This window comes from Apium graveolens, chromosome 2 (assembly GCF_009905375.1).
Source record: "Apium graveolens cultivar Ventura chromosome 2, ASM990537v1, whole genome shotgun sequence".
NCBI lineage: Eukaryota > Viridiplantae > Streptophyta > Magnoliopsida > Apiales > Apiaceae > Apium > Apium graveolens.
This window is the reverse complement of record NC_133648.1, coordinates 71,589,274-71,617,187: the sequence shown is the minus strand read 5'-3', so window position 1 is coordinate 71,617,187 and position 27,914 is coordinate 71,589,274. Positions and strand designations below refer to the sequence as shown.

Genomic DNA, 27,914 nt, shown 5'->3' with positions numbered 1-27,914 from the left:
GAGGAAATAGGGTACTGGATGAGCCCATGTCCCTACCAACGGTTACTATTCACATATTATTTTAGTGAAAAATTTTGAAAAAAAATATAAAAGAATTTAGTTCGATCTCTCCTAAATTATATATTTCTTGATTAAGGTGGTAGGGTTGATTTACATTCCATACATTTCAGCTGCACCACTTTTATCTGAGTTACCGAGTCTAGTGTTTATGTGATTTCTATATTGTCAAAATGTAATATTTTATGGCATTTTGGTTTCCAATCTTTGTGCAAAGACAATCAATCATCTTTATGTGTGCAATAACTAACTGTACAGTAAGATTATTTGGAGAATCTTTTCATTTTATTTGGCAGGCTTTGGGTTTTCTGGAACTATCCATTATAGTGTCTTGATTATAGAAGTTTTCGCTATTTATCAGCACTTCTCAACAGGGCGAAGAAGATAGCCCGTCGTTAATTCAATAAACTAATAGTCTCTACTTATGCCTGTCTTAGCTTTTGCTACATTTTATTGGCTTATATTTCATATATGCTCAATTTTGACAGAAATATTGCAAGCATCTATGGTGAGCATTAGAAGACGTAAACTCCTAGGACTATGTTCTGGTACGCTCATTAAGCTAAACTTAGCTTCATTGATACTTTGAGTTTAACTTGAAGGTTCTTAATTAGTATAAATTCTTTTTGTTGGATATTATAATTCTTAGCCTTCTTGGCATATGGTATCAATTGACAAAGTTTACTTGTGTGTAAACCATCATTTCTCGTCCTGTCGTGTTCAATTTTAAAGTATTCATGATTTTCAGGGTATCTCGTAGGAAGAAGTTTGTTCGTGGATCCACTTCCTAAAACATTTGATAGTGGACATACTCCTGCAAAGTCTATGAAAACCACAAGGCCGTTAAGTGTGCATCCTGTGCCTTGTATTGATTTTAACCAAGTAAAGGAGGTAAATATGGACTTCATAGACTGTGTTATTGTGTATTGCACGCGTGAAGTCTTCCAGCAGATGACTTGTACTGCACACTTCTGTTTCCAGTTTTGAGATTAAGTTACTCATGACTCTCCACGAAATGCACAAATGCTTAATTTTTCAATCAGTGAATGTTTTCCTTTTTCATTTGAACTGTATACTTGTCTATTAAAGTTATAAACAAATATAGGATTGTGTTTGTGATTTTTTGTACTGTGCACTAGTGCTTTTAGTTTTGGATGAACGTGTGTGTCTGTTGCTACATTACATGCATTCAGTACCTTTGCAATTTATTTTGAAGTAACAAATCTCCGGTCCTTGTGTTGGAATATTATAAGCATCTAGCCTTCAATTAAGACCGGTATCCATTCCAGCTACTTGTGTCACTGTCTCTTTGTTTAGTTTATGTCTCTTGCAATGCAAGGTAAACTGTCAATTTGGTTAGAAATTAAGAGAAATGGAATTGAATAGTTCTGCATTCATTATGCAGTAACTTTGTCAATGAAGTTTCATTTGCCAGCATTACTTTTTAGTGAAAACAATGGTCCAGTAATGCTTTCCTGTCCACAGTGAATATATAATAAGAACTCTATTTTTTTCATATCTGTTTCATTTCCATGCTACCATTTGTAGAAGTATTTCATTTACTAATACTCTGATAGAAATCTATTTGAAGATTGAATGAGGCATATACTCTAGCACTTGGTATAACAAATAATCACCAACTGCTTATTCATGTTACATCAGCTGTCTACTATCTGAAATAAGTCGTCCACCTACCTATGAGTTAACTCATGTTACTTATCATGGCGTTTCTCAGAATGGTGTACCAAAAGGACATCCCGGATTTTCAAATGTGTTCACTTCTAGCTCATCGAAAGAGCAACATCATGAACAGTTTTCAGGTGTGTGTTTTTGTACATGTAAATTATGCACAATTTTCACTTCTTTAACATTTTTAGGAAGGTGATCACATTTTGAAATAGACAATTTTGCTTACCAAATAATTTTATTGTGGTACGAGAGGACTACATTTTCAGTAACTTACAAATTATAATTCCGTTACGCACTCCAGAATTGTACATGAGTGAGACGTAATACGCCCCAGTTCCAGATAAATTTTGTGACATAACTCCTGCTCCAGTTACTCCACCCCTCAAAAATTGTGCAGAGCCGCTAGAAGAGTTGCAGAAGATGGCTGTTTGTATATTAGCTTGAACCATCAAGTAAAACAAAAACTGCAATCAAAATGAGAACAAGTAGTCTAGGAAAACTTTGACATGTAGAGGAGGAGTTCTAATCTGTTCTTGGATGAAAATCTAGTTCACGTCAAATGTAAAGAGCTTCACATACATTTCAGTCAGAACAGGCAGAACTGAAGTATAATTGTTTTGGCTGAATGTCAAACACTTGACCTTGAAATTTGCAAAGAGATTGTTGTGTTATGTATATTAATTGAAATTCCCCAGAAAATGTTTTTTTTTTGTTTTCTTATGCAACTGATTTGACCAGGCACTATGCAACTGATTTGACCAGGCACTTCCACGGTTATAGAATTCAAGCGCCGAAAGCGATACCGGAGGAAACAAATTGAAAACCGAGAAACTTGCATAATGCGAGGTGTCTATTACAAGAATATGAAATGGCAAGCAGCGATAAAAGTTGAGAAAAAGCAAATCCACTTGGGGACTGTTGGCTCACAAGAAGAGGCTGCTCGACTGTATGATAGGTGCTAACACTTACTCTATGAGCTAGTATCATATTCATGGCTATATGCCAGCCTTATCCTCTGCATTTGTTATAGTCAGAACCATAAACCTCTTTTGATTGTTTAATTTCACAGTAGCTACACTTGCATCTTGGTATAAATGATATGTTAGAACCTTTTGATCAAAATAAATGCAATGTTACTGTCTAACCTACATAAGCGCTTTGTTTGCCTTGCTAATAAATTGTCTTCTTAAAGAGAAGACTGGAAAAAGGAATATGCTAATAATTGGTACAGTTGTGTGATTAATTTCCTCCCTATATATCTTTCAAATGGTAAATGAAACAATTTATGTTAGTCTAAAAATTGATATATAATTTTGGAAATGTTTGTTTATACACATTATTTGTTGAATAGAATGAATTTGCCGTTAGTAAGCAGGAAGGCAAGTTATCATGTTTCTCTCTTTAAGAGGTCTTTTTACATATTGAAAGTGAATAAAATTTAGCTGCTGGGATGTAGGCACACTTTATGACTCAGCTATTGTAACTCTAAAGAATTCTTATTCTCTCAGAGCAGACCCATCAGTGAAGAGTAATTAATCACACATTATTTGACGGTTTGAGTCGGGGATTTTCTATATTTCATGATTGTTGTAGTGAATCTGTATCACCTTGTATGCATCATTTATTATTGATATACGCAGAGCTGCTTTTATGTGTGGAAGGGAACCCAACTTTGAGCTCTCTGAGGAGGATAAAGAAGAACTTAGGAAACTGAGATGGGAAGAATATTTAGCTATTACTCGCTCTGAAATAACTAACAAAAGTAAGAAAGAACCTTAACTACTATTTGTCTTTAAATTTACCAAAATCTGTGTTTTAAATGTTGATTCATAATTTCGTATCAAATGCAGAACTGCAGCAAAGAACTAGGGTTGGTTCGACAAGGAATGTTGAGGCTGTAGATAATTAGTGGCCACTGTGATGTGGATGAAGGAAGCTTTTTGGGTTCAGAAGATTAGAGTAAAAAAGATATCTCAACCTGTGGAAGCAAATTTTCCCAGGAGCAGTGCTGAAAAGTGTCTAGTTTTAGTTTCTACTAATCTTAATACCTCTAGTAATTTTATATTAGGCTGTCATTTTATGTTAATAGTGAGATATATATGAGTATTTATATGAGGGAAGTTGAGATAGAGAGGAGAGTTTGGGGGGAATTGAAAGATTGTAATTGTGTATAAGAAAGGAATAGAGGGTCATGGAAACTCAAGAGGAAAAGAATGTCTAGTTTGGTCTTTTTATGCCCTTATTTGCTTGCTCTCCAATATTCTTTCAATTATATTTAACTAATATAATTGAGCCCTGCATTTTTTACGGTATTTAAATAAAATACATGGTTATATAATTGAGCCCTGCAATTTTTACAGTATTAAAGCTTTAATTGTCTTTGGATTGAAAAAAACCTTTTAGCTGCTGATGCTCTACCAATGTTTCTTATGAAGGCTCATTCTGGTGGTTGAAAGACATGACAGAAAGATTAAAGAGGCTCTTTTCAACCACAACTCAACATGACAGATAATGCTTAAGATGAGCGTTTGTAGGTTATGTATGCATTTTTAGTTCAGCAGTAAGTTTGTTTCAGCCTTTTCCTGCCACGCACACGTACTCACTGGCATCACAACCTGGCAAAGTCGATCTTGTTAATGGTTGTCCTACACATGAAGAGTCTTGGCATAGTTGATAGATCTTCCTGGCAGGGATGTGTTTATTTACTATTTTGAATTAGTTAACCAGTTCAATGTGGATTACTGTTTAATAAACATAAGGGGTGTTCGACTTCAGATAGAGTGGTCCTTCTCTTTGTACCAATACATTTATGTGTTAGACAGATCGGACCACATATATTTAGTATATTGTACTTAAAAGTCGAGTCTAGAATGGTGAGAAGTTGTTTCGATATTATTAGATGAAATTTCTTACATGATTCGTGTGTACACGAATGAAGGAATATAATTGTTAACTCGGGATGTAGGAAGAATGCAATCCAACACATATATAAAAAGGTTTGAAAATGTGTCCGTGCGTGCACCAGACAAGGAGGCTATTATCTATGCAGTGTAAATGCTTGAAAGGTAGTATGAACATTTGAGATTGTTTTCTTTGCAGTTTGACACACAGATTGTTACACCCAACTATTTTGTTCTCTTATCAGATTAACAACCAGTTAGTTCTTACCTTTAGATATAAGTTATATAACTAACTTGGTCAGTATCCCTAATCGTAACAGCTTTCCTAGCTAAGCATTGTGAATTGGGTTTACAAGTGGTGGAATCCTAAATGCAATGGAGAATTACCTCCTGGTTCTATGACCTTGCCACTGCTTGGTGATACACTTCAGTTTTTCGCCCCCGGCTCATCATCTGACATTCATCCCGTCGATCAAGAGAGAATGAAAAGGTAACAGCTACTAAACCATTTCATAGTTTTTTTTGTCGGAAAACCATTTCATAGTTCATCCATAACATCTACATTTTGCACTGCATGTTTCTCTTTTTGCATTTTAATTATCATCGTTTTACTTATCAATACAGTCTACCCTAAGATACCAAGGGCCATTGTTAAATAATTCTTGTAATATTCAGATATGGACCCATTTTCCGAACCAGTTTAGTAGGACGGTAACTTATAGTTACAACTGACCCAGAACTTGGTCATTATGTATTCCAACAAGAAGGCGTACTGTTTCAAAGCTGGTATCCTGATACCTTCACAGAGATCTTTGAGAAACAGAACATAGGTTCATTGCACGGGTTCCTCTACAACTACCTCACGGGGATGGTACTGTATCTGTTTGGTCCTGAAAGCCTAAAAAAGATGCTTCCTGAAGTTGAATTCATATTATGTCTTACTCAGCCCGTACATTGGTTTTGCAGATGATATTTGATCTGACTTGTAAAAAACTAATTACTCATGATCCAGAGAAATCATCACAAAATCTAAGGGAGAACTTTGTAGCTTTCATAAAGGGGTTGATCTCCTTCCCAATTAACATTCCTGGATCAGCTTATCACAAGTGTTTACAGGTACACTAGACCTGGATGTTATTCTAGACTTGATTGCCTATAAAAGTTCCTAATTCTATGCTAACACATCGATGAAAGCCAGCATTCAACTACAACAGCTCTAAAAGTCTAAGTGTATGATGGAATACAAAGAAGAATTCATAAAACTGGTGACCAGCCACTTCAACTCAATCTCTTGGTACACAAAAATGTATTGATCTAACTCAGTAATTTGTATTTCTCAGTGGATAGATGAGATGGATTATTAGACAAGAACATCATATATATGAAATGTACTACATACTTAAACTTACTTATTATTATGATTGTGCAGGGAAGAAAGAAGGCGACGAAGATGTTGAAGCAAATGCTCGAAGAGAGACGAGTGACACCTAATAAGCTCCCAAAATATTTCTTTGATTACGTACTTGAAGACCTACAGAGAAAGGACACAGTCCTTACAGAAGCAATTGCTTTGGATTTGATGTTTGTGCTCCTGTTTGCTAGCTTTGAAACAACCTCCCTGGCTATAACTTACGCGGTCAAAATTCTTATGGAACATCCACATATCCTGAAAGAATTAACAGTGAGTAATGATAATTTGTCAAAAAATGATTACCTGTGTAAATTAACATCATTACAGGAAACACATTGAGATATTTTACAAAAAAATGTACAGGATGAACAGATGCAATACTGAGCAAAAGGAAGAACTTGGATGATAGACTCACCTGGAAAGAATACAAATCAATGAAGTTTACATTTCAGGTGACCAAGTATAATTACTTGTGTATAATTATTTTAGTTTTAAGAGAAAATTCACTAGTAGATTTGTCATGCTCAATCTTTATCGTTATTGTAGTTCATCAATGAAACAGCCAGATTGGCAAATATAGTCCCAGGAGTATTTAGAAAAGCACTCAAGGATATCAAGTTTAAAGGCAAGTAAATTATTTTCAGTGAATTTTTAATATTTGTATAAGAAAACATATCTTAATAATAATTAGCAAAAGAACGTAACTCAATAATAAAGATTTGGTACTAATGCAGGGCATACCATTCCTGCTGGTTGGGCAGTCATGGTCTGTCCTCCAGCTGTGCATTTGAACACATCAGCATACAAAGATCCTCTTGTATTCATTTCAACCCATGGAGATGGGAGGTAAGTCTAGAATCTCAAAGTATAGAACGCTCATTCTATATGTTCATGTGCCTGCAAGCTGTCCGGAATATAAAAAGCTAGCTGCCATATAGCTAGAAGGATAATAAAACTAAACTCTCCCATGTACTGTAAATTCAATCACGCAGGCTATGGAACAAAAAGGTGCATCAAAAAATTTCATGGCATTTGGAGGTGGAATGAGATTTTGTGTTGGAACAGATTTCACTAAAGTTCAGATGGCTGTTTTCCTCCACTGCTTGATCACCAAGTACAGGTAAGCTTGAAGCATAAATTAATCAGTGTGCACTTCTGACTTGAGTATTGTGAAAGAGCACTAACCTGTCACGTTTGACATCATCAGGTGTGTACTAGTCAAAGGAGGAGACACTGTCCGTTCTCCTGGTTTACAATTTCCCGATGGCCAGTATCTGACAGATGAATTACAAGATGGAGCTAATACTAGTCATCGTGGAGCCTATAATTGAACAAGCAAATCCATTGTGTTTCCAAAGATAGGTCATGTAGCTCTGACTTAGCATAGGAACTAGGAAGGTATAAAGAAACAAATACTATGCTCCACATAATACATTACTACGAATTGACTATAAAGTTTTGCATTTCAACTATTTGGCCTTTGGTTGGAAAGAGGAAAAGTAAAAAAAAAATTGATGTATGTTGTAGTATCAAGATGTAAAAATCATATAAATATACTCATAAAATTTAGTACACTTCTGTGCTATTGTCAGTCATTTATACAACTTTTAGTTCCAAAACGACTCCATTGATTACTCATCTGTCTTCTGACATCAGTATCTTATAACAAACCAACTTCATCCCCTCCAAAAAAAGTGGTAATAAATATAATTAGGTTCCCTGAACTTGAACAGAAAACAACAACAAATAACAAAAAAAAAATCACTTATAGTTTCTCTTAGTGTGAAATTTACTTTGGGTGCCATCCATCACATGTTTGTGCTTGTGGAATTCCTTTTTAATTTCATCAGTATGCCTGGAACTTTTGTGTAGTCTGTCTACAGATTCTCTTTCCTTTCCATGTCCCTGATGGCCCACTATCTCATCAAGCGTGCTGTCCAAGGGAGTTTGCTTTATGAGACTGGAGTTCCGTGTTCTATGATGTTTGTGCTTGTCCTTGTGACCATGGTGAAGATGATGGCGATGATCAGTAGTATGTTCTAAAGGTTTGTGTTTATGCTCACCATGAATACTTTTATGTTTTCTTTTCATGTCCACCTGATGATCCGTTACATCATGCTTATGATGTTTCTTAACAAAGACTTGAGACAGGTGGGCATCTCCTTTATGCTGATGAATATCGTCAGCATACAAAAAATGATCTTCCCACCAGTCATAGAAAGGATCAAAAAGTCCCTTTTCATGTAGAAGCCAAACTAGCAGTAGTACTGCAATAAAAATATATTTAAATGCTGTTAAATCCTTGCTGTAGGTTTTATATAATGAATAGGAAATGTGAGATTACCTGTCGGGAAAATTGCCAGAAATAGACCAAACATCAGTAACCAACTAATGCAGATGTATAGTATATGGCAGCTGAAGTCAAAAAAACCGTAGCACTTTTGTCTGTTCAAAAGAACCATGGATAAATCATTAGGTGAAGATTTAATACAGAAAGTCTTATAATCATAGATAAATTATACATGTCAAGGGAATGTTTCATATTTCTTATGTCATGGAGATAGAGGAGAATCACGGTGAAATGATCATTAGTAGTTTACGGGAAAAAAACCCATAGCAAGTACTTCTAACAAGCCTACACGCCTAATACTCATATAGCTTGACTTGCAATTCATAAAATAATATTTTTTAGTGCTCATGTCCAGAGGAAGAGAAGGGTAAAAAGTGCCATCTACTTTGTAACTCTCTGAGACAGATGTTATCTGATTCCCAGCCAAGTACAGCCTACATAAGAACCTTGGCTCATGATAAATTTGAAGAATATACGCCGTTAATTGCATATTAGTATTAGCAGCTGAAGTTAACTAATTCCTATATCCATGCATAGATGAAAAAACTTTTTAAAACATTAAAACAAACTTGTAGGGTTACTTTCCCTTATCTGAAATTCAGAAAAATTTAACCTAAAGTACTTCAAGTTTAGAGAAACATACCCGACAAAAAAATAAGTTTAGAGAAACATAAGATGACAATATGTCTTTATACTGCTTTGGACAAAATAACTAATGACATCTTGTTACCGTGCAGTACATTAAAAAGTTTGAAAATTACTTGCAAATTACAAAGTTTTGATAGTTTAAAAATGAAAATGATGGAAATGGCACTCATATTATTTTCCTGATCACAGCTATTATAAACCTGAAAATATACCTAACACCCTGTTTTCAACCAAGGCAACGGAAAACTGGAAAGAAATCTTTAAAACTATACCTGCAAGTTTTTCCTGTAACAAAATCTGGCATACCATCCCACAAACTTTTCCAGAAGATTTCAATAGATTGAAAAAAGCCTTTTATACCACATTTTGGCGGTTGAAAAGCAATCTGAAATTAAAGAAACAAATCATGGTTTATAGCTGGTGGCTTTCGAAGGTAACTCTGATGATAGACTATCACAGTTCATAGTCTAAAAGGAATTAAAGTTAGGTTCTACTATTAAACCTGCGATCCATTGTCAATATTTGTGCTTGTGGTAGTAAATTGGCACTCGGCTCTGTCAACTTCATTAAAATCAGAATCTTTAAGTATGACTGCAACCGGAATAGCTTGTATTAAAGATATGTATTTGTTTAGATACAATCACAGAAGAATAGCAAAAAAAATTAAAAATCATCGACTAGAATTATACCTGCGCACACATATTTACTCGCTTGGTCAGAAGTGGGGTATATTTTAAATGATCGAGTAAGTATTTCTTTTGGCTTCATTATATAAAATTGTTCCTTCAAAAAATTCACAATTCCGTTTGTCTCGAATCACAATCATAAATTGTGCATAAGTTTACAAACGCATCAGGAAGAAAAATGAAACTAGGAATACCTCAATTTGGCTTACCCCTGCAGAACAATCAAACTGCAACGAAATACAAAGCATGGTTAGATTTTGAACTTTTTTTGTAATTACAAATTATGGCAGCATAGCAGATCAACTTGTAATTTTACACATTGACGAAAAGACGCAAGCTTCCTCTCATACTGCAGAATGACAAGTATCATAAAGAAGAATGGAAATGATCAATTACAGGTAATGGCATTCTATAGTAAAGGGTAATATTTCTATAGTGTCTCTCAGTGATAAACAAACTATGTCATTCCCTCTCAGCACAAAAAGCTCTTTCAAGAATAATTTGGGAATTGAATATGATATCAAAATCTTATGTGATCTGATTGAAAAAGTTTACCTTAATTGGTAAATGATCCTTCTTGTCACTACCTTATACTCATTAGGTTTTATTACTAACCTTATGTCACCCGCCAACTCAATCCTTTGCTTTTTGGTTTTAACTTAATATTTTGAAAACCGAGAAACATATCCATAGTATTTAATCATAATTGCAGCCTTTGTCCTCTATGATTGAAGTTAAAATGCTAATAGTGTTTTCAACAAGCCAAAATTCTCCACCATGAGGACCATTTAACAACTTAGTGGCTTAATTACTAGAAAATCGAACATAAGGTTATATAAATTCCAACATAAAACCAGCTAACGGCATTATTAATTATTTTCCGTTAATAATTCGATCAGTCCAGTGCTCGAAAAAATTTCATAAGAACAAATCACATAGTTGGCATTATGACTTGACAACTACATAGAAATGAACTATGTATTAGTCAGTAGTATAGGAGCTGCCAATCTAGGTAAATAGTGTACCGTCAAGCTGTATGATGCTTCGACTTCACCAATATTTTTAGTTTTAATAGTAGCAGCTCCAAACTGAATTAATGCTTCAAAAGTTGGAACAGTGACGCTTACAATCTTTCCAGGACTCCTATACAAATTTGAAAACGCAGCTTAGTTGTACATGGTAGCATAAACTAAAGAACATTTAAGAAGGGATATGTTAATAAAAGAAGCACGGATACTAAGGCTTCTTATAAGAAAGGAACTCATGAGAATTTATCAAGAACGGGACTTGAAGATGGAAACTTCCTGGATTTGATTGTAAGCTATAAGAGAGGAAGCAAGATAGAAATACAAATATAGGAATGCATGAAATAGCGAGGTAGTTGAATTTGCCCTTATAGAGGATTTTGGTAGTTGCTTCAGCTGATTTGTAGAAGTAATAATGAGGAAATAAAGTTCAAACTCGTTGTACTAATCAGAAGCCAAACTGGGATGTTACTAAAAGTGGCATTTACAAATGCATCTGAGCATAAATAATTTCGAGTGAACAACTTTTAGATAATATCAGAGAGAAGGTTTTTGAATATTTAATAAATGAATGCCAGTTCTATAATCTAAAATATTATAAGTAGATTTATTAAGTTAAGCACTGTAAAGAAAGTTTGATTAGTTTTATCAATTTGAAGGAAATTTCTCTGACCTTTGATACACATACTCTATGTCATCAGCGGTAAGTTCTATCAGTAGATTTGTATTAAGAACTTCTGTGATTCCAATGGAGAACGAACGACTCCCTGCATTCTGCAAAAGACAACTGTTTTTGACTGAATTCTAGAATGCAGGAAATTGTAAAAATAGGATGATTCTATAACACACACAGACACAAATACACTTATATATTGATTTTGGACAAGTGAAACATAACTGGATGCTGATTTATCCTTTCGAACCTTCCTTCCACACAATATAGTGGGACCTGCTTTCTACTAATCCGATTCTGGTCAGCCTGTTCCACAGTAATTCCCAGTCTTAGCTACAACTAAAATAAATTTAGTAATAGACCAGCAACTAAAGACTAAGGTTTCAGTATTCTATCATCACATGCTTAAGTTAAGAAATGGCTATTGTACTAAGCTGGAGATGATTGCTTGACAAGCTCTGGTTTTAATATAAACAGGAAAAGGTAACAAATATAATAAAGATACAAAATTCTTTCATCACAAACAGTATTAATGAGAAAAGTTTGAAAGTTATCTTTGATAATGAAAAAATAAACAGGAATCAGTTCACTAACATCCCAGAAGTTCCACAGCTGGTTATGCAAGCAACTCCATAATGGTGAAGAGCAAAAACCCGGCTGCCCATTAAAAGCCTCATAGCTAACACCAATCTTGTTACATTCAAGTCCATCTAAAGTAAACCTGACTCGCTCCAGCAACATCCACATAGTAAAATTTGTCCCCAAACTATTTGGTTGACCTGGAGCACCCTTTAACAGTTTACAAATATATTCAGTGACAGAATACCAAATAGCAGTTCTGCACTATAATTTCTAGATTAATAATTCTGCAATTGTAATGGATTCTGAATAAATTTATTCATATAAATCAAAACTAATGCAAAAAATATCCCGAATCTTGGATCCTATCATAAGATTCCTACATAGGATTGGCACAGCTCGTATCTATTAAAAAAAAGATAATTGTCAATTATTATTTATTAGATAGGCCCTACTTAACATAAACTCAAGATCCATTGAGGTGTCCAGCATTGTTCATTATCATCATCAGTTTGAAATACTTTATCAGACTATATAAGCGAAAAGCATACCTGCCTTGGTATAACAAGATAGTATTCATCAAAATGACGGGATATTTGTGTATCCCACATAATCCCCAATAAGATTTGCCCTTAGGAATTTATCGTTTGAGATTGCTTTTCTATTATTGGGACCCACAATCACTTCCTGCAAGGAAAATGTGCGATTCTCGTAATTAAACTTAAAATAGAAAGTTCAAGTGTCAAGATGATAATTTTATAACCGGAAGAAGAAATATGCATTAAAGCAGACAAGTAGACTGCTTGAAGAAGGTAAAAAGCTCATTATCAATGACACATCAGTTTTGAAGTTTGACCGAAAAAACCCGATGATCTATAGTTACATTGCTGAATATTAAGGATTTGGGTTGATCTGTATCAATATGATGGAATTTGCAGTTTTATATAATGAGTCAGTAAGGATGCTAAAATCGAACTTTAAGTTCTTACATAAATTATCATAAGGGGATGTCCAGATGGTAAGGAATAAATTTACGTAATTCCTTATGCGGGGGCACCATTTTACATATGCAAGCCCGTAATCTGTATCACAACTTTCCGAATGTTTCTTATTCAATTCATTATTTATAAAGGTGATAAGTAAATGATAAGCTACATAGAGACTACAGACTCTACATCAATGTTCAATAAACAACATACTGAAATTGTAGATCCTGTCTTCACTTCTATTCGAACACTAAATCCAAGTGACCTTTGTCCGATACCAAATACATGGAACCTACATAGCCAAAACAATTGATAGTACATCACTACTAGGGTAAAAAATTGTAAGAGGAATATGATGAAGTACCAAGAATTTAGAAAAAGACCAATAAATGTATATGGAGTAGAACTCCCAAGTCCCAACATTTTAGATCATGACAGTTCTAATTGTTTTCAATCCACACTTTTCTTACAGATTCAACATATAATATATATATATATATTATATTGCGTAGATTCGATGATTTTATCTCCAAAATTCATTAACCTGTTTTAGTTATAATGGTATTGCAAAAATAAGATACAGTTTTACTGAACTCTGGATAATGCACAGCATGTAAGACATCTGCATCTTACATATTTTCGCTTTTAAAAACTTGATACCATTTACTAACTACAGATTATATGCATCATTCTTCACATACACATTTATATACATGTCTGCAGTATATTACTAAATATTCAAAGTGAAGAAGGGTCATACCAGTCACCTGGAAACCGAAGACAGTGTGCAGTATTGGCCTTCCCTTTCACCAACTTGTCAACTAGTTAAATGTGAAAATGATTAACTCGTAAGATGAGTAATGTGTAATTTCATCTACGTGTTATATGCTTGCATCCAAACCTGATGGCAAGGTACTTACAGAAATTTCCACATGATGAAGGCACTCTACGCTCATTCCCACAAGGGCAACAGGTAGGCTATGCAAAAGTATTAACAAATTATTTAGAAAAAAAAAATGTTGACAGATTACTCATTAAAAAAAAGTGTTGAAAGATTCACTAAGCAATGTGAATTAGGTATGACTAAATTAGTTGACTGTATAATCTATTTAGTGTGATCCCAGAAGTTAATTATTAATTTGCCATCACCATCTTTATTAGGAGAATTGTGTTTATATTTGTCTTCCTTTAAAGGAATCTATACAATCTATACTAGTTTGATGCAAACCTTTAAGAGTTATATAGCAGGACATCAGATAGAAATATTCTAAATTTTCTTATTTGCTTATTTGGTATCATAGGACACATTCATCTGACCCTCCTCAGTGAGGTTCTTCCCCTCAATGGATTAAATATGATAATCTACTCCTTGGGGGAGTGTCAATGATATATAAAGTAACTTCTCAACAACTGAAGTTTTTGGGAGAGATAGTTATTTAACAAAGAATCAAACGAAGGATTTCCATGGGATTCTCAGCACTTATAGTAAAAATAAGTAAAATATGATCATTTTTGAACCATTTAGTAATATGTAAATATTAGTTAACTTAGATCATAGATACAAAATACAATTGACTGATATAGTTCATCAGGTAACAAAGCAGACTTCTTCAAGCTTCTGGAAATTTTCAGAATCATGACTCAGTCTTACTCCGTAAAAAGAACACATGCCTAAAATGGTGCACTGTGAACGGTAGATTATAACAAATATAATTAACATACAAAATGCGTAGAGCAATATCCTCGGTGACGCTTTATAGTGATAGGCTTAGGCTTACAGAACTGATTGTAGAATAGCATATGACCTTATGACATGTGCACTCCAGTTAAGTATGAACAAAATGTGGTTTGAATACTCTTGTATTCCTATTTTGTTTCTATTTAGGATAGTTCAGACAATTATGTCATTCAATCTAAATTCTATTGTAATATATTTCTTCATACTCTAAGAAGCTGGATATGTATAAGTTATTAGCTGTTAAAAGTTACAGAAATTACAATTGAGACGACTAGTATCCTACTCTAAAATTACCTGAGTTTGCTCAATGATATGACCTTGATCATCTCGCAACCTGAGGAAGAAACACTTCCAAGAAATCAAATGTTTAGGTATAGTGAAAGGTTGATGTACTGTGTATGAAATAAAACAAGATAAGAGTGAGATCATGGAAAAAATTCAACATGTTCGCCCAAAAAGAATTGATAAGGGAGAAAAATTGAGGGAAAAATATATTAAGTTAACAGATTTCTTCTACTTTTGACTTGCTTTTAAAGAAAATGCACAAGGTCCTCAACTTAAAAACACCATACTGAAAAATAATAAAAAGTAACTCTCAACTGCTTACATTCTCATAGTACGTGAGTATCATCAACAGAAATGTTAGATATATTTAATAATGTCATGGCTAATATTATTTATGTTTAGTTTTCAGATCTTACTTAAATAGGATAAATCAGTACTTACTGAAAGTCAGGACTTAAGGATATCAGTACTTATATTATCAGGAGATAATCATCAGAAGATGGATATCAGAACTTAAGTACTGAAGTATGTTCAGATAAGGATAGTAGCTGATTAAAGGAAAGAAGATCGAGATAAACATAAGAAGAGATATGCATGAAGAAGGAGTTCCGTGAAGAATGGAATACTTGGAAGAAAAGATATCTGATTGATATATTTTAGGAAGCAGAATTATATTTCATATCAATTAGCGATTATCTTGTAACTGTGTAGTATATAAACACAGACATAGGGTTTACACTAAAAGTGTTATCATATTCGAGAAGATTATTCATTGTAACCCTAGCAGCTCTCGTGATATTTGTTCATCACTGAGAGGTAACAGTTCCATACTGTAACAGAGTTTATTGTTTCAATAAAGTTTGTTTTCTGTTACTTGAAATATTAAAAGTTCGATTTGATTGTATTTTACACTGTATTCATCCCCTCTACAGTGTGTGTGACCTAACAGGTGGTATCAGAGCCTATCTGTTAACGCACATACAGTTAAAGATCCAAACACAATCATGTCTGACACAGAAACTCCAACTAAGCCTACCAAAACTGAAGAACCTCCAAAGACACAAATTCAAAGTCGGTATGAAACCATCAGAGTTCCCATACTGAGACCACCTGAATATGCCATATGGAAGGTGAGGATGACCATGTTTCTGGAAGCTACAGATCCAAAATATCTTGATAGAATCAAGGAAGGACCTCACAAACCAACCAAGCTCGTTGTTGCAGTTGCAGGTGAAGCAGCAAAGACCATACCAAAGGAGAAGAGTGATTATACTGCTGAAGATATCGCATCAATTACTAAGGATGCTAAGGGACGACACTTACTGCATAGTGTCATTGATAATGTAATGTCAAACAGGGTAATTAACTGCAAGACTGCTAAGGAGATATGGGATGCTCTGGAAACAAGGTGTCAGGGAACTGATACAATTAAGAAGAACAGGAAGACAATACTCACTCAAGAGTATAAACACTTTGACTCAAAGGCTAATGAATCATTGACTAATTTATATGATAGATTTGTCAAACTCTTGAATGATCTGTCACTGGTTAATAAGGAGTATGATCTTGAAGATTCAAACCTTAAATTCCTGTTAGCTCTTCCTGAATGTTGGGATTTGAAGGCAACAACAATAAGAGACAACTACAGTCTTGATGAAACAACTCTTGATGAAATTTATGGAATGCTCAAGACTCATGAACTTGAGATGGAACAAAGAAGGAAGAGGAAAGGAGGAAAGTCAAGGACAGTTGCTCTTAAGGCTGAAGAAGAATCCCCCAAGGCAGCTACCTCAAGAAAAGACAAGGGTAAAGCTCTTTTCACAAAGTCTGATACTGAGTCATCAAGTTCTGAAAGTGATAATGACTCAGATTCTAAAAGCTTGCCTGAGACTGATGCTGATGAGGAGATGATGAAGCTGTGTGCTCTTATGGTGAAAGGGATCACAAAGATTGCATACAGGAAGTTCAGGAAGGGAAAGAAGTTTTTCAGGAAAGGCACAAGTCCTGATAAAAAGAATTTCAGAAGATCTGAGGGCAGAGGAGGAAAGTCTGATAGAGGAGATTATATCAATGTCAAATGCTATAACTGTGGTAAGAAAGGTCACATATCTCCTGATTGCAAGAAAGTGAAGGGTGACAAAGGCAAGGCTCTGGTCACAAAGAAGAAAAGCTGGACAGACACCTCAGACTCTGAAAGTGAGGAGAACTATGCTTTGATGGCAAATGCTGATAAAGAAAGTGCTGAGAGCAGTTCTGAAGCTGCTGAAACAAAGGTACCTCAGACTACTTATACTTTTCATACTGATGATATTAATGAGTTGAGAAGATATCTTAAAACCATGTTTGTTAGTTATAGAGATCAAACTTTAACATGTGAAAGATTAACTTCTGAAAATCTTGCTTTTAAGAAAAGAAATGATTTCTTAGAAAAAGAGTTAGTTATGTTCCATCAAACTCAGAAGGATAGAGATGATGATTTTTATGTTAGGGATGAAGTGCTAAAAATGAATGAATCTCTAAAAATTGAGTTAGAAAAGGAAAGAGAGATAATCAGGACTTGGACTAACTCTGGCAGAACAACTCAAAATTTGCTAAGTAGTGAAAATTGGAAATGAGGCTTAGGTTATGGAGAGGATAAGAATGATAAAGGAACTGTAGAAATTAAGCTTGTTGTTAAACAAAAGCCAAAGTTAAAACCTGTTAAGTTTATAACTGTAAAGTCTGATAATGATAAATCAGAAGTTAAAGAGGAATTAACTTCTGACAAACTAAAACAGGAAAAGACAGCTGAAGTAAACATAGGCTTAATGACTAAAAAGCAGCTTAAGCATAAGCTGAAAGATGTTAAGAATGCAAACAAGGTAAAATCACCTAGGAAAAATAGGAATGGAAAGGAAGGTGTGAATAAAAGCAATGATTATAAACCTGTTCCTGATGCTCGTAGGAAAACATGTCATAACTGTGGAAGTTCTAACCATCTGGCTTCTTTTTGCAGGAAGAATAAGAACATAAACTCCTTACCTTCAAAATCAGGAGTTAAGAGTCAGTCTGTTAGATATAAACCACAAAATCTTTGTTTTCATTGTGATAGTTTATGGCATTCCATTTATACTTGTAAGGAATATCATAGTTTGTACTATAACTATTATCAATTAAAACCTTCTTTGAAGAAAGTTTCCATTGTTCCTTCTAGTGTAAATTCTGATTCAAAGTCTGATAGTGTAAGTTCTGATAAGAAAAATGTTAACATAAACTCTGATGCTAAATCCGCTGCAAATGTTAACAAACTTGATAAGGCCAAAGGATCCAAGCAAGTCTGGGTCCTTAAAACTAATCATTAGTGGTCTTTGTGATTGCAGGGCAACAGGAAAAATATTCTAGTTCTGGACAGTGGATGTTCAGGACATATGACTGGAAATAAAGTCCTGCTATCAGACTTTGTGGAGAAAGCTGGCCCAAGTGTTTCTTATGGAGATGGCAACATTGGAAAAAATATTGGGATATGGCAATATCAATCTTGGGAATGTCATCATTAAAGAAGTAGCTCTGGTCTCAGGACTTAAACACAATCTGCTGAGTATAAGTCTAATATGTGACAGAGGTTATCATGTTGATTTCTTTGAAGAACACTGTGAAGTTGTGAGTAAATCCAAAGGCAAAGTTGTTCTAAAAGGATATAGGCGTGGTAACATTTATGAAGCTAAGCTTTCAACAAGTACTGATGGTTCTGCAATCTGTCTGATGAGTAGAACATCAATTGAAGAAAGCTGGAATTGGCACAAGAAACTCTCTCATTTAAATTTCAACAATATAAATGAACTAGTCAAGAAAGATCTTGTGAGAGGGCTCCCAAAGTCAGTATTTGCTCCTGATGGCCTTTGTGATTCTTGTCAGAAGGCCAAACAAAGAAAATCTTCATTCAAAAGTAAGACTGAATCATCAATTCTTGAGCCTTATCATCTACTACATGTTGATCTATTTGGTCCAGTGAATGTCATGTCTGTTGCAAAGAAGAAATATGCGTTGGTCATAGTGGATGAGTTCACCAGATACACATGGGTGTATTTCTTGCACACAAAAAGTGAAACTGCATCTATCTTGATTGATCATGTCAAACATCTGGATAAATTGGTCAAAGATTCTGTGAAAACCATAAGGAGTGATAATGGCACTGAGTTCAAGAATTTGATAATGGAAGAGTTCTGCAAAAACCATGGAATTAAGCAGGAATTTTCTGCTCCTGGAACTCCACAGCAAAATGGAGTTGTTGAAAGGAAGAATAGAACTCTCATTGAAGTTGCACGTACAATGCTTGAAGAAGCAAAGCTTCCAACCTAATTCTGGGCTGAAGCTGTGCAGACTGCTTGTTTTACTCAAAATGCAACACTCATTAACAAGCAAGGAAAAACACCATATGAGATGGTGAAGAAAAAGAAGCCAAATCTGAAGTACTTTCATGTATTTGGATGCACACTTTATGATTACTGGAGAAATACTCTGATAATAGCATAAATTCTGATAAGCAGTCGTGACTCACTTACACTGAGAAGCCACTGTAAAAAGGAATCTAAAAAGATGCACAAAATTAGCACACAATAGTTGAGGTGGACTCAAGCATGAACTCATTCAACAGTAGGTTTCAGGATAATGACAGCTCTTTAGCAAAGTTTTAGTTATGCCTTATTTCTAAGATGTACTGAAGTGAATCAGACTTTACTCTTTGTCTGATATTTAGCTTAATGCACACACTAACCACTCCATATGAATGATGAAAATCATTGTGGTGATCTATGTTGTTTTAGATGAACGGTCATTGTGTCACATTGCACAAATTCTGAGGACAAGTTTTGATTGCATGTTGTAATGATTATGTTCTGAAGAATATAAATCAGAATTTGTGTGAGAATTTACTAAGATAGGCATTCATTTTTCGAGTTAAGAGATTATGTTCTGATGACTGTTAAGTTCTGATATCAGTCTAAGTTCTGATATTCACGTCTGATTCTTTACTTGACTTATTTGTGGATAAAATTTGACAACAGTCTCAGTTTAAACCTGAATATGTTGAAGTGGAAGACTAATAGTCACTATGGTTAGGGATAGTGGTACTCGTACTTGAACAGTCAACTTTTACTTGCTTCTTGTGCGCATTAAACCATGTTTTCTCTTTCCAATGAATGTTTTTCTTTTTCCAAGTCTGGGGAGACGAGGTAGAATTAATTCCACCTGTAAGCATTAAATTTCTTTACGTCTCCTGGCATTCTCTTGCCTATATAAGCAACCACTTCACATCAGCCTTCCCATCAAATCTTTTCTCACAAACTCACCTTCATACTTTTTATATCAAAAACACCATGGTCAGATACAATATGTTTTTGAACTACGAAACTTTCAACATGGATCTGAGCTGTACTGATTGGCAGCAGGAATGGCATGTTACTGGCATTCCTGATGAGATATGGGACTCCGTTCCACAGGAGGTACTCACCCACCTCATGTTCTTCTATATGGATTACCATCGCCATCTGGAGCGATTGGAGGTGGAAAGGCTGGAAGTTATCCGCCAGCAAGAGCGAATCATACGACTCGCTATTCTGTTTGTCGAGAGTAGGAAGAAGAAATGATTTATTTTCTTCTTCCTGTTTCTCTTCATCATCAGTCTTGCCCTGCTTCTTAAGCTAGGACAAAGGCTGTTGACGTTAGGTTTAGCAGCTTAGGGAAATCTTGTACAAGTTCTGATGTAATTTAAATTTCATGAATGTATTCTCTTGATATATTAATGAAATTTGTTTTTGTTTCAAGATCTTGTCTCTGAGATATTTTGTAATGCATTGATAAATCCTGATATATATTCATATTCTGATGACCATATAAATTCTGTTTTAACTTAAGTTCTGATTTTATTTTATCAGTACTTGCTCATCTGATTTATTATGGTCATTTTCACTTGAATTTTTTTTTCAGAATATTGATGTTGCAGTGATAAATAATTAAATAAGTGGGAACGGTTTCAATTTTGAATTAAAACTGTTTCACCTTGATTAATGGAATAACTGGGTAAGTGGAACGGTTTTTCCTTGAAAAACTGCAAGTGGGTAAGTAATGATTACTGTTTTCTCGAGCCCAGTAACTATCCGTTATTACTGCATGTCTGACAGGTGTCCAACGGTTACATTTTTTTTTAAGGTATAACTAAGACAGAGAGAGGATTTTTTAATCTTTTATTTCCTTTCACACTTTTTCTCTCTATTTGCTTTTACTCTCTTATTTCTTCTAACGTTGGTTTTTCATATAGACATTCTATCAAACACCTAACAGGCACTTACACATCTCGATTAATTTCATGGCACCAAAGGATTTAATCATTGATGGAGCTAAATTTGTTCCAAACAATTATGCTGCTATCCTTGATAATGCTGAAGCTCCATCTGAATTGCATTTTGTGCAAGATCTTCTTGCACATAGTGAAATCGGCTATGCGTTGACCCAACCTTCCGTCTTCTCAAGTCAACAAGTTCTGACACTTTGGAGGACTGAAAACTTTGATAATGGTGGTCCAAATGGTACTCCTAGTATTATTTTCGAAGTGGGTGATTCTTCATATGCAGTCACTCCTGGTACAATACGTAAGGCTCTACATCTCCCAGAAGGATGTACTTTTTCAATTCCAAAGGAATCAGCTCTTCAGGAGTTAATGGTCAGTTTGGGATATGAACAGAGTTTGGCAAAGCTTGGGCAGTTGAAACGGGCTCATATCAGGAGGGAATGGAGCTTCTTTTTCGACTGCATCACTAAAGCTTTTGGGAACAAGTGTTCAAATTTTGATGTCATCCCCATAATGAGTCAGCACATCGGGTATGCCATTATAAACCAAACTCATTTTGATTTTGCAACGGCTATAATTGGTTTTATTGGGGATAGGATGACAGAGGATAGAAATGTTGTCTACTTTGCTAGATTCTGTCAACTTATATATACTTTTTTTACTGATGAACCTCAACTAATTAGTACCTCAACTCCACCATTTAAAGTTGCAAAATGATACTTTAATGACCTGGTAAATGCTGACACTAAGAAACCAGTGGTTAGACCTTTACAGATTCCTCAGTCTGTAAAACAGATCTTAGTAAATGTTGATCCTGATACTTATAAATTTGTTTATCCTGATGTCCAATCAACAACAACCTCCCAAACACCACAACAACCATCAGCACCTACCACCCATACTACTCAACCTACACTAAGGCAATATCTTAGATCATATCTCTCAACTTCACAGACAGTTCAACCCTCATCCTCAGAACCTCCTGTGAACCCTTCATCTTCTAAGCCTAAGAGGACAAAGAATGTTCCTCAAACACCTCAAAAGAGAAGGAGGATTGCTTTGAGAGATGAATCTGATACTGAGGAACAGGTTCCTTCTTCAGAACTTGTTGTTAAAGAAGCTGCGAAAGTGACTTCTCAGAAGGATTCTGGAATTGGGGGATCTATGCTTCTCAAGAGGCTTAGAAGAATGACTGTTCCTGAAACTCCCAAGGAATCCATATCTACAAAGAGATACAAGAAATAGAGGGCAAAAAGGCCAGTTTCAGATGATGAAGAAGCAGCAGCTAAGGAAGGGGATCAGGAATCTCTGATCTCACAAGAAAAGGAATCTGCTCCAGTCTCTACTTCTCCATCAACTCCAACTCAGAAAGCTGTTACTGAAAAGGCCACCACACCATCTATATCTCCTATTCAAAAATCTGTATCTCCTTTGATCCAGGCACAAGTGCTGATATTGATATTCAGACCATGGTTGTGCCTGAAGTAATTCTCTTAGAAGCTCCAACAGCAACTAATCCTTCAACAACACCTATTACTGATGCTGTTCAAACTCCAGAGTTATATACTACACCTTCTCTGCATCAGAATTTCGGTGAGCATCAGGATATGGTTGTTGATCAGAACTTAGAACCAGATCAGCAATTAGAGGATGATGAAGCCTCCATTGCTACTCACACTGTTGTTTTATCAGAAGATACTGATTCTGTAAGTTCTGATGCTGCAAATGCTGGAGATACTGGTGATGCTGCTCTACAAGCAGATGCTGATGAAGCAGGTCCTTCAGAACATGCTCCTCAACAAACCGTTCTTAAATCTGAACTTGTTAAGAAGTTTGTTACAAGAGAAGCACCAGTACCTTGGAGTGAAACTTCTGCAGGACAGGAGTGGACTAAGGAATGGAACTCAGTCACATGTGCTCCTTCTGCACAGAATCTGGCTGAGCAATTGACAAAAGCTGATGAGATGTTAAATACTGATGATTTCAAAACACAGCTTAGAGTCACTGCATTGAGTACTAAACATTTACAAGGTCTTCATTCAAATACTCATGCAGAGTTACATCTCTTAAGGGAATAACTAATGAAGCAAGAACAAGTTCACAAGATTGATAAGAAAAAGTTCTTCCAACCTACCTTTGACAGGATTGCTTATATTGAGAAGACTCAAGAAACACAACAAGCTCAGATTGATGATATTCTGAAAAATCAAGCTTCTCAGCAATCACAACTTAATGAAATCCAAGCCTCAGTGGAATTGCTTGTCTCTCTTCTATTACCTGCTGATGCCAAAAAGGGGGAGAAAGTAATTAAGTCCAAATGCAAGACTGATAAGACACTGAAAAGGAAGGATGATGAAAAGGATGATCAAGGAAACTCGGGAATGGGTAGAGGTCATAGTCAAGGTAGAGGTTTCTCATCAAGAAAAGCTGAAATAACAAGTCACAGGACAAGTTCTGATACTGGGAAAAGAATTAGTTCTGCTACTGGTAAAAGGATAAGTTCTGATGAACTTTTAGATCTTGATGAAGAAATGTTAAGACAGTGATTTCTTCAGGAAAATCCAGGAATGGACTTGGAGAGCTTAATGGAAGAAGAAGCCAGACTTAAATCAAAGAAAGTCACATCTAAATCTGAAGCTTCTGGTAAAAAGACACTTACAAAACTCAAAGGCATTGTGATAAAAGAAAGGACATATACTGAAGCAACATTGGCTAAATCACAACCGCAGATAGATCCAAGATCCAAGGGTAAAGAAAAGGTTGGTGAACCTATCAAGGTTTATGTGCCTCCTGAGAATGAAGAAATCACTGATGAAAAGGATGATCTTGCTCTGACTTCAAGAAAAGTTCTTAAAACAACCTCTGACATGGCTCAAGTTGTTAAGAGTCAAGAGACAGTAACAACTGATATTCCAAAGAAGCAAGTAACCTCTGATATAGCTCAAGTTAACTTGATATCAGAAGATAGACCAAAGAAACTCCTACCAGGATTCACTAAAGCAAAACAGACTCAACCTCTGAAGACTGCTGCAAGTGGTTTTGAAGCAAGAGTAGTTACTGGAAAGGAAGCAAGAGATAAAACTGGATTGGGAAGTGCTGATGAAAGAAGAATACAGAACACTACCAATGATCCAACTTCCTTGAGTGAACCAGGTATTGGAGCAACTCCTGAGAGATTGAATCAACTGGAATCTGTACAAATGGTTTACCATACCTACTTGAAAGAACACATCTTGTTGTACTTTATGACAGATGGTAGGGATTATCATATAAGGCAAAATGTCATTCCATTGAAGTATTTTGAAAAACTGGAGCATGTACTATTCTTACTTCAAGTGGATGACAGATTGACAGGAAGTGCTGCAAACTATTTGAAGGATCAGATTCAGAGACAGAAAAGACTTTATTTTGTTAAGTCTGACAGCACATATGTTCCAAAGTACAGAGATCACAAGGGTGATATAGTTGAAATGAAGCCCAACACTGCTAAAATTATAACTACCTTTCTGGGTTACAGGGCTGTGGCATTCAATCTTGAGTCTGATAAAACTTATTTGATCAGACTGGATCAGGATATAAGAAAAGCAAAGATTAATGATCTCAGGGCTGCAATCTTTTAAATTGGTGAAGATAATGCAGAGCTTAAAGATGCTAAAAGGAGAATGATTGATGAACTTAGATATGCTGAGAGATGTTTGTTGAAAAACTATCTCAGAACAACTCCTGACATCAGAGAGATCAGAAAGTGAAGCCAAGTCAAGATCTACAACTGCTTAAATTCTGATATTTGTACAGACTGAAGTTTTTATCAGAAGTTAAAGATTGGTAAAGCTTTAAGGACTGTAAGTTGTAGTTATCTAGTCTAATTCTCATGCATTTGTACTTAATGTTTTTGACATCATCAAATATCTGTTAAACTTGTATATTATGCTAATTTACAAGTTGGGGGAGATTGTTAGATATATTTGATAATGTCATGGCTAATATGATTTATGTTTAGTTTTGAGATCTTAATTAAACAGGATAAATCAGTACTTACTGGAAGTCAGGACTTAAGGATATCAGTACTTATATTATCAGGAGATAATTATCAGAAGATGGATATCAGAATTTAAGTACTGAAGTATGTTCAGATAAGGATAGTAGCTGATTAAAGGAAAGAAGATCGAGATAAACATAAGAAGAGATATGCATGAAGAAGGAGTTCCGTGAAGAATGGAATACTCGGAAGAAAAGATATCTGATTGATATATTTTAGGAAGCAGAATTATATTCCATATCAATTAGCGATTATCTTGTAACTGTGTAGTATATAAACACAGACATAGGGTTTACACTAAAAGTGTTATCATATTCGAGAAGATTGTTCATTGTAATCCTAGCAGCTCTCGTGATATTTGTTCATCACTGAGAGGTAACAGTTCCATACTGTAACAGAGTTTATTGTTTCAATAAAGTTTGTTTTCTGTTACTTGAAACATTAAAAGTTCGATTTGATTGTATTTTTAACTGTATTCACCCCTCTACAGTGTGTGTGACCTAACAAGAAACTCCATATTCAAACATACATTTATCTGGAATACTAAACAGTTTTTTTAATTAAGTCATAATCAGCTTTTGGTTAAGCATAGTAAGTAGTAACAACATTGAATTTTGACTTGATAAATAATCATGGGACTTGACTAGGGATAAAAAAATTACTGCTGGTTTGATGTGTAGTATTTATAACTGGTATTGACCAGTTCTCACAACTATATAGATAAGACAAATACAACAAAAAATCAACAGAATGACAAGATTTACACTTGAATAAACAACATGCTTCCATTAAAAGGAGTGCAGAATTAACTATAATACATTACTTGCCTTTCACATTGTTTCACGACATCTGCACCAGCATCTGGCTCACATTTGCGTGTCTTAACATAAAGCTCTTCAGGCTTGTAGGAAACATCCTGCAATAGGAAATATAAATCAGATGCAGTTGTAAGTCTAGATAAATAAGTAGGTAATTCAGGAAACGAGATATTTTGGGGAAGATGTTGTGCTCCCAAGCAAGTTCATGTACAGCCATAACCAACAAGATCAATGTCAAAATCTCAAAAATTAGATCAGCTAATTGATCTCAACGAGTAAAAATATATCTTCACAAGTCAATACCTAAGACCAAAAGAGTAGTGCACATACAATAGTAATAATGTCAAATTAAGCTGTTCGGTTCACATAATGTACGAGTTGACAGTCTCACTAATTGAAATTTGGAGAGCAAATTACCACTACCTATTTACAGGCAACGTTTCGGAAAAAAATACAAACACAAAATGAGGCCTTAAGAAGAAGGCATACTCTAATGTAAGTCAATTGATAAGAGGCATAAGCAGCAGACTTGTTAACAGTAATAACAGGCGGAACACGATGAGTTTGCATATTCGTGGTGCTGGAATTCCCCTGGGCTTCCACTTCCACCAGTTCCGCCACAATTGAAGCTTCTCTACCACTCTAAACATCACAAACATCAATAAATGTAAACACCGATAAACAGAATACATATAAAATAGGAGATAATTGAAGAGGTTACTGATTCAGTAGGAACAGCGAGATTGATGACGATCTTAGAAGTGCAGTTGAGATTAGAGGAGGAGTCTTGTTTTTGGCATTTTTGGAGCTTTGATTTGGAGAAGATTTGGGTGCTTGAAGTGGATTGAATGAGGATGAGAGAGAGTAGTGAGAAGATTAAATTGGAGACGGTGAGAGATCTCATTTTTGGAAGTGCAGCGTGTGATGAAATTTTAATTTTGGGCAGAGTTTTGGCGGGGCGTAACTGCTCCTGTTATGTCTCTCTTCAGCTCCAAACTCTTGTGTTTATTTATTTTTTTTTAGTTATATTTTTGTATGTTAATATCATTCAATATTATTATTTGTAAATCATAAACACATTTATACCTTACAACACTCAATATACTGCACCGCTGTACAAGGGTGTACTACATACAACATTTGCCTTCATATTTTTACCTGTACTTGTTTACTCCGACTTTCACTAGGGATTTATAGATTAAAAATCAAAAAAAATATCAATTTTTTAGTTAGTCAATTATTTTTCATATATTTATAGTTTATAAGTAATCTAATTATGTATTTGTACATTATTTAGTTTATAAACTTAAATTACAAATAAAATTTATTATAGAAGTAATTACTACATGCAAATATGTAAATTAAATTATTTATATATATGTGTGTATATACTTCATTTAATTTCATATTATATCTCTAGTTTAGAATTGAATAAATTTGTTACCAATTATAATATTCAAAGCATTATTTGAATCTACTCTCTGTTTTGATAAATGGGGAGTGACAAGTGACAAACATAAAATTTTGAAAATAAGAAGTCTCCACTTTTTATATCGAAACTAAATGATAAATTAATAATATGGATTTATTTATGAGAGTGAAAATGGGACGCCGGAGGTTAAATTAAAATCCTGATGCATAATAAGGGCATCCTTTAAATCTGCCCTTCAACAAGCATTCTTAAGTCTTAACACTCGGTGTATTC

The 27,914-nt window shown here is 34.8% G+C and overlaps 1 protein-coding gene and 2 pseudogenes across 1 annotated transcript; 2 read left to right on the top strand and 1 right to left on the bottom strand.

Moving 5' to 3' along the window:
• Positions 1–562: 562 nt before the first annotated feature.
• Positions 563–6,137, top strand: LOC141690636 (ethylene-responsive transcription factor-like protein At4g13040). Its single transcript, XM_074495420.1, has 6 exons — positions 563–605; positions 806–948; positions 1,793–1,877; positions 2,509–2,692; positions 3,387–3,508; positions 6,076–6,137. Exons 1-6 carry the CDS (start codon positions 563–565, stop codon positions 6,135–6,137), a joined length of 639 nt encoding a protein of 212 aa, XP_074351521.1.
• Positions 6,138–6,188: 51 nt separating this feature from the next.
• On the top strand, positions 6,189–7,631 carry LOC141707529 (cytochrome P450 87A3-like; annotated as a pseudogene).
• Positions 7,587–27,167, bottom strand: LOC141707528 (protein HAPLESS 2-like; annotated as a pseudogene).
• Between the last annotated feature and the right edge of the window lie 747 nt (positions 27,168–27,914).

Excerpts from the sequence above, each read along its gene's own strand:
- LOC141690636 (XM_074495420.1), top strand. The coding sequence starts at position 563 with ATGGTGAGCATTAGAAGACGTAAACTCCTAGGACTATGTTCTG. Across the intron at positions 606-805 it reads ACTCCTAGGACTATGTTCTG|GGTATCTCGTAGGAAGAAGT; the intron begins GTACGCTCATTA and ends CATGATTTTCAG. Across the intron at positions 949-1,792 it reads ATTTTAACCAAGTAAAGGAG|AATGGTGTACCAAAAGGACA; the intron begins GTAAATATGGAC and ends GGCGTTTCTCAG.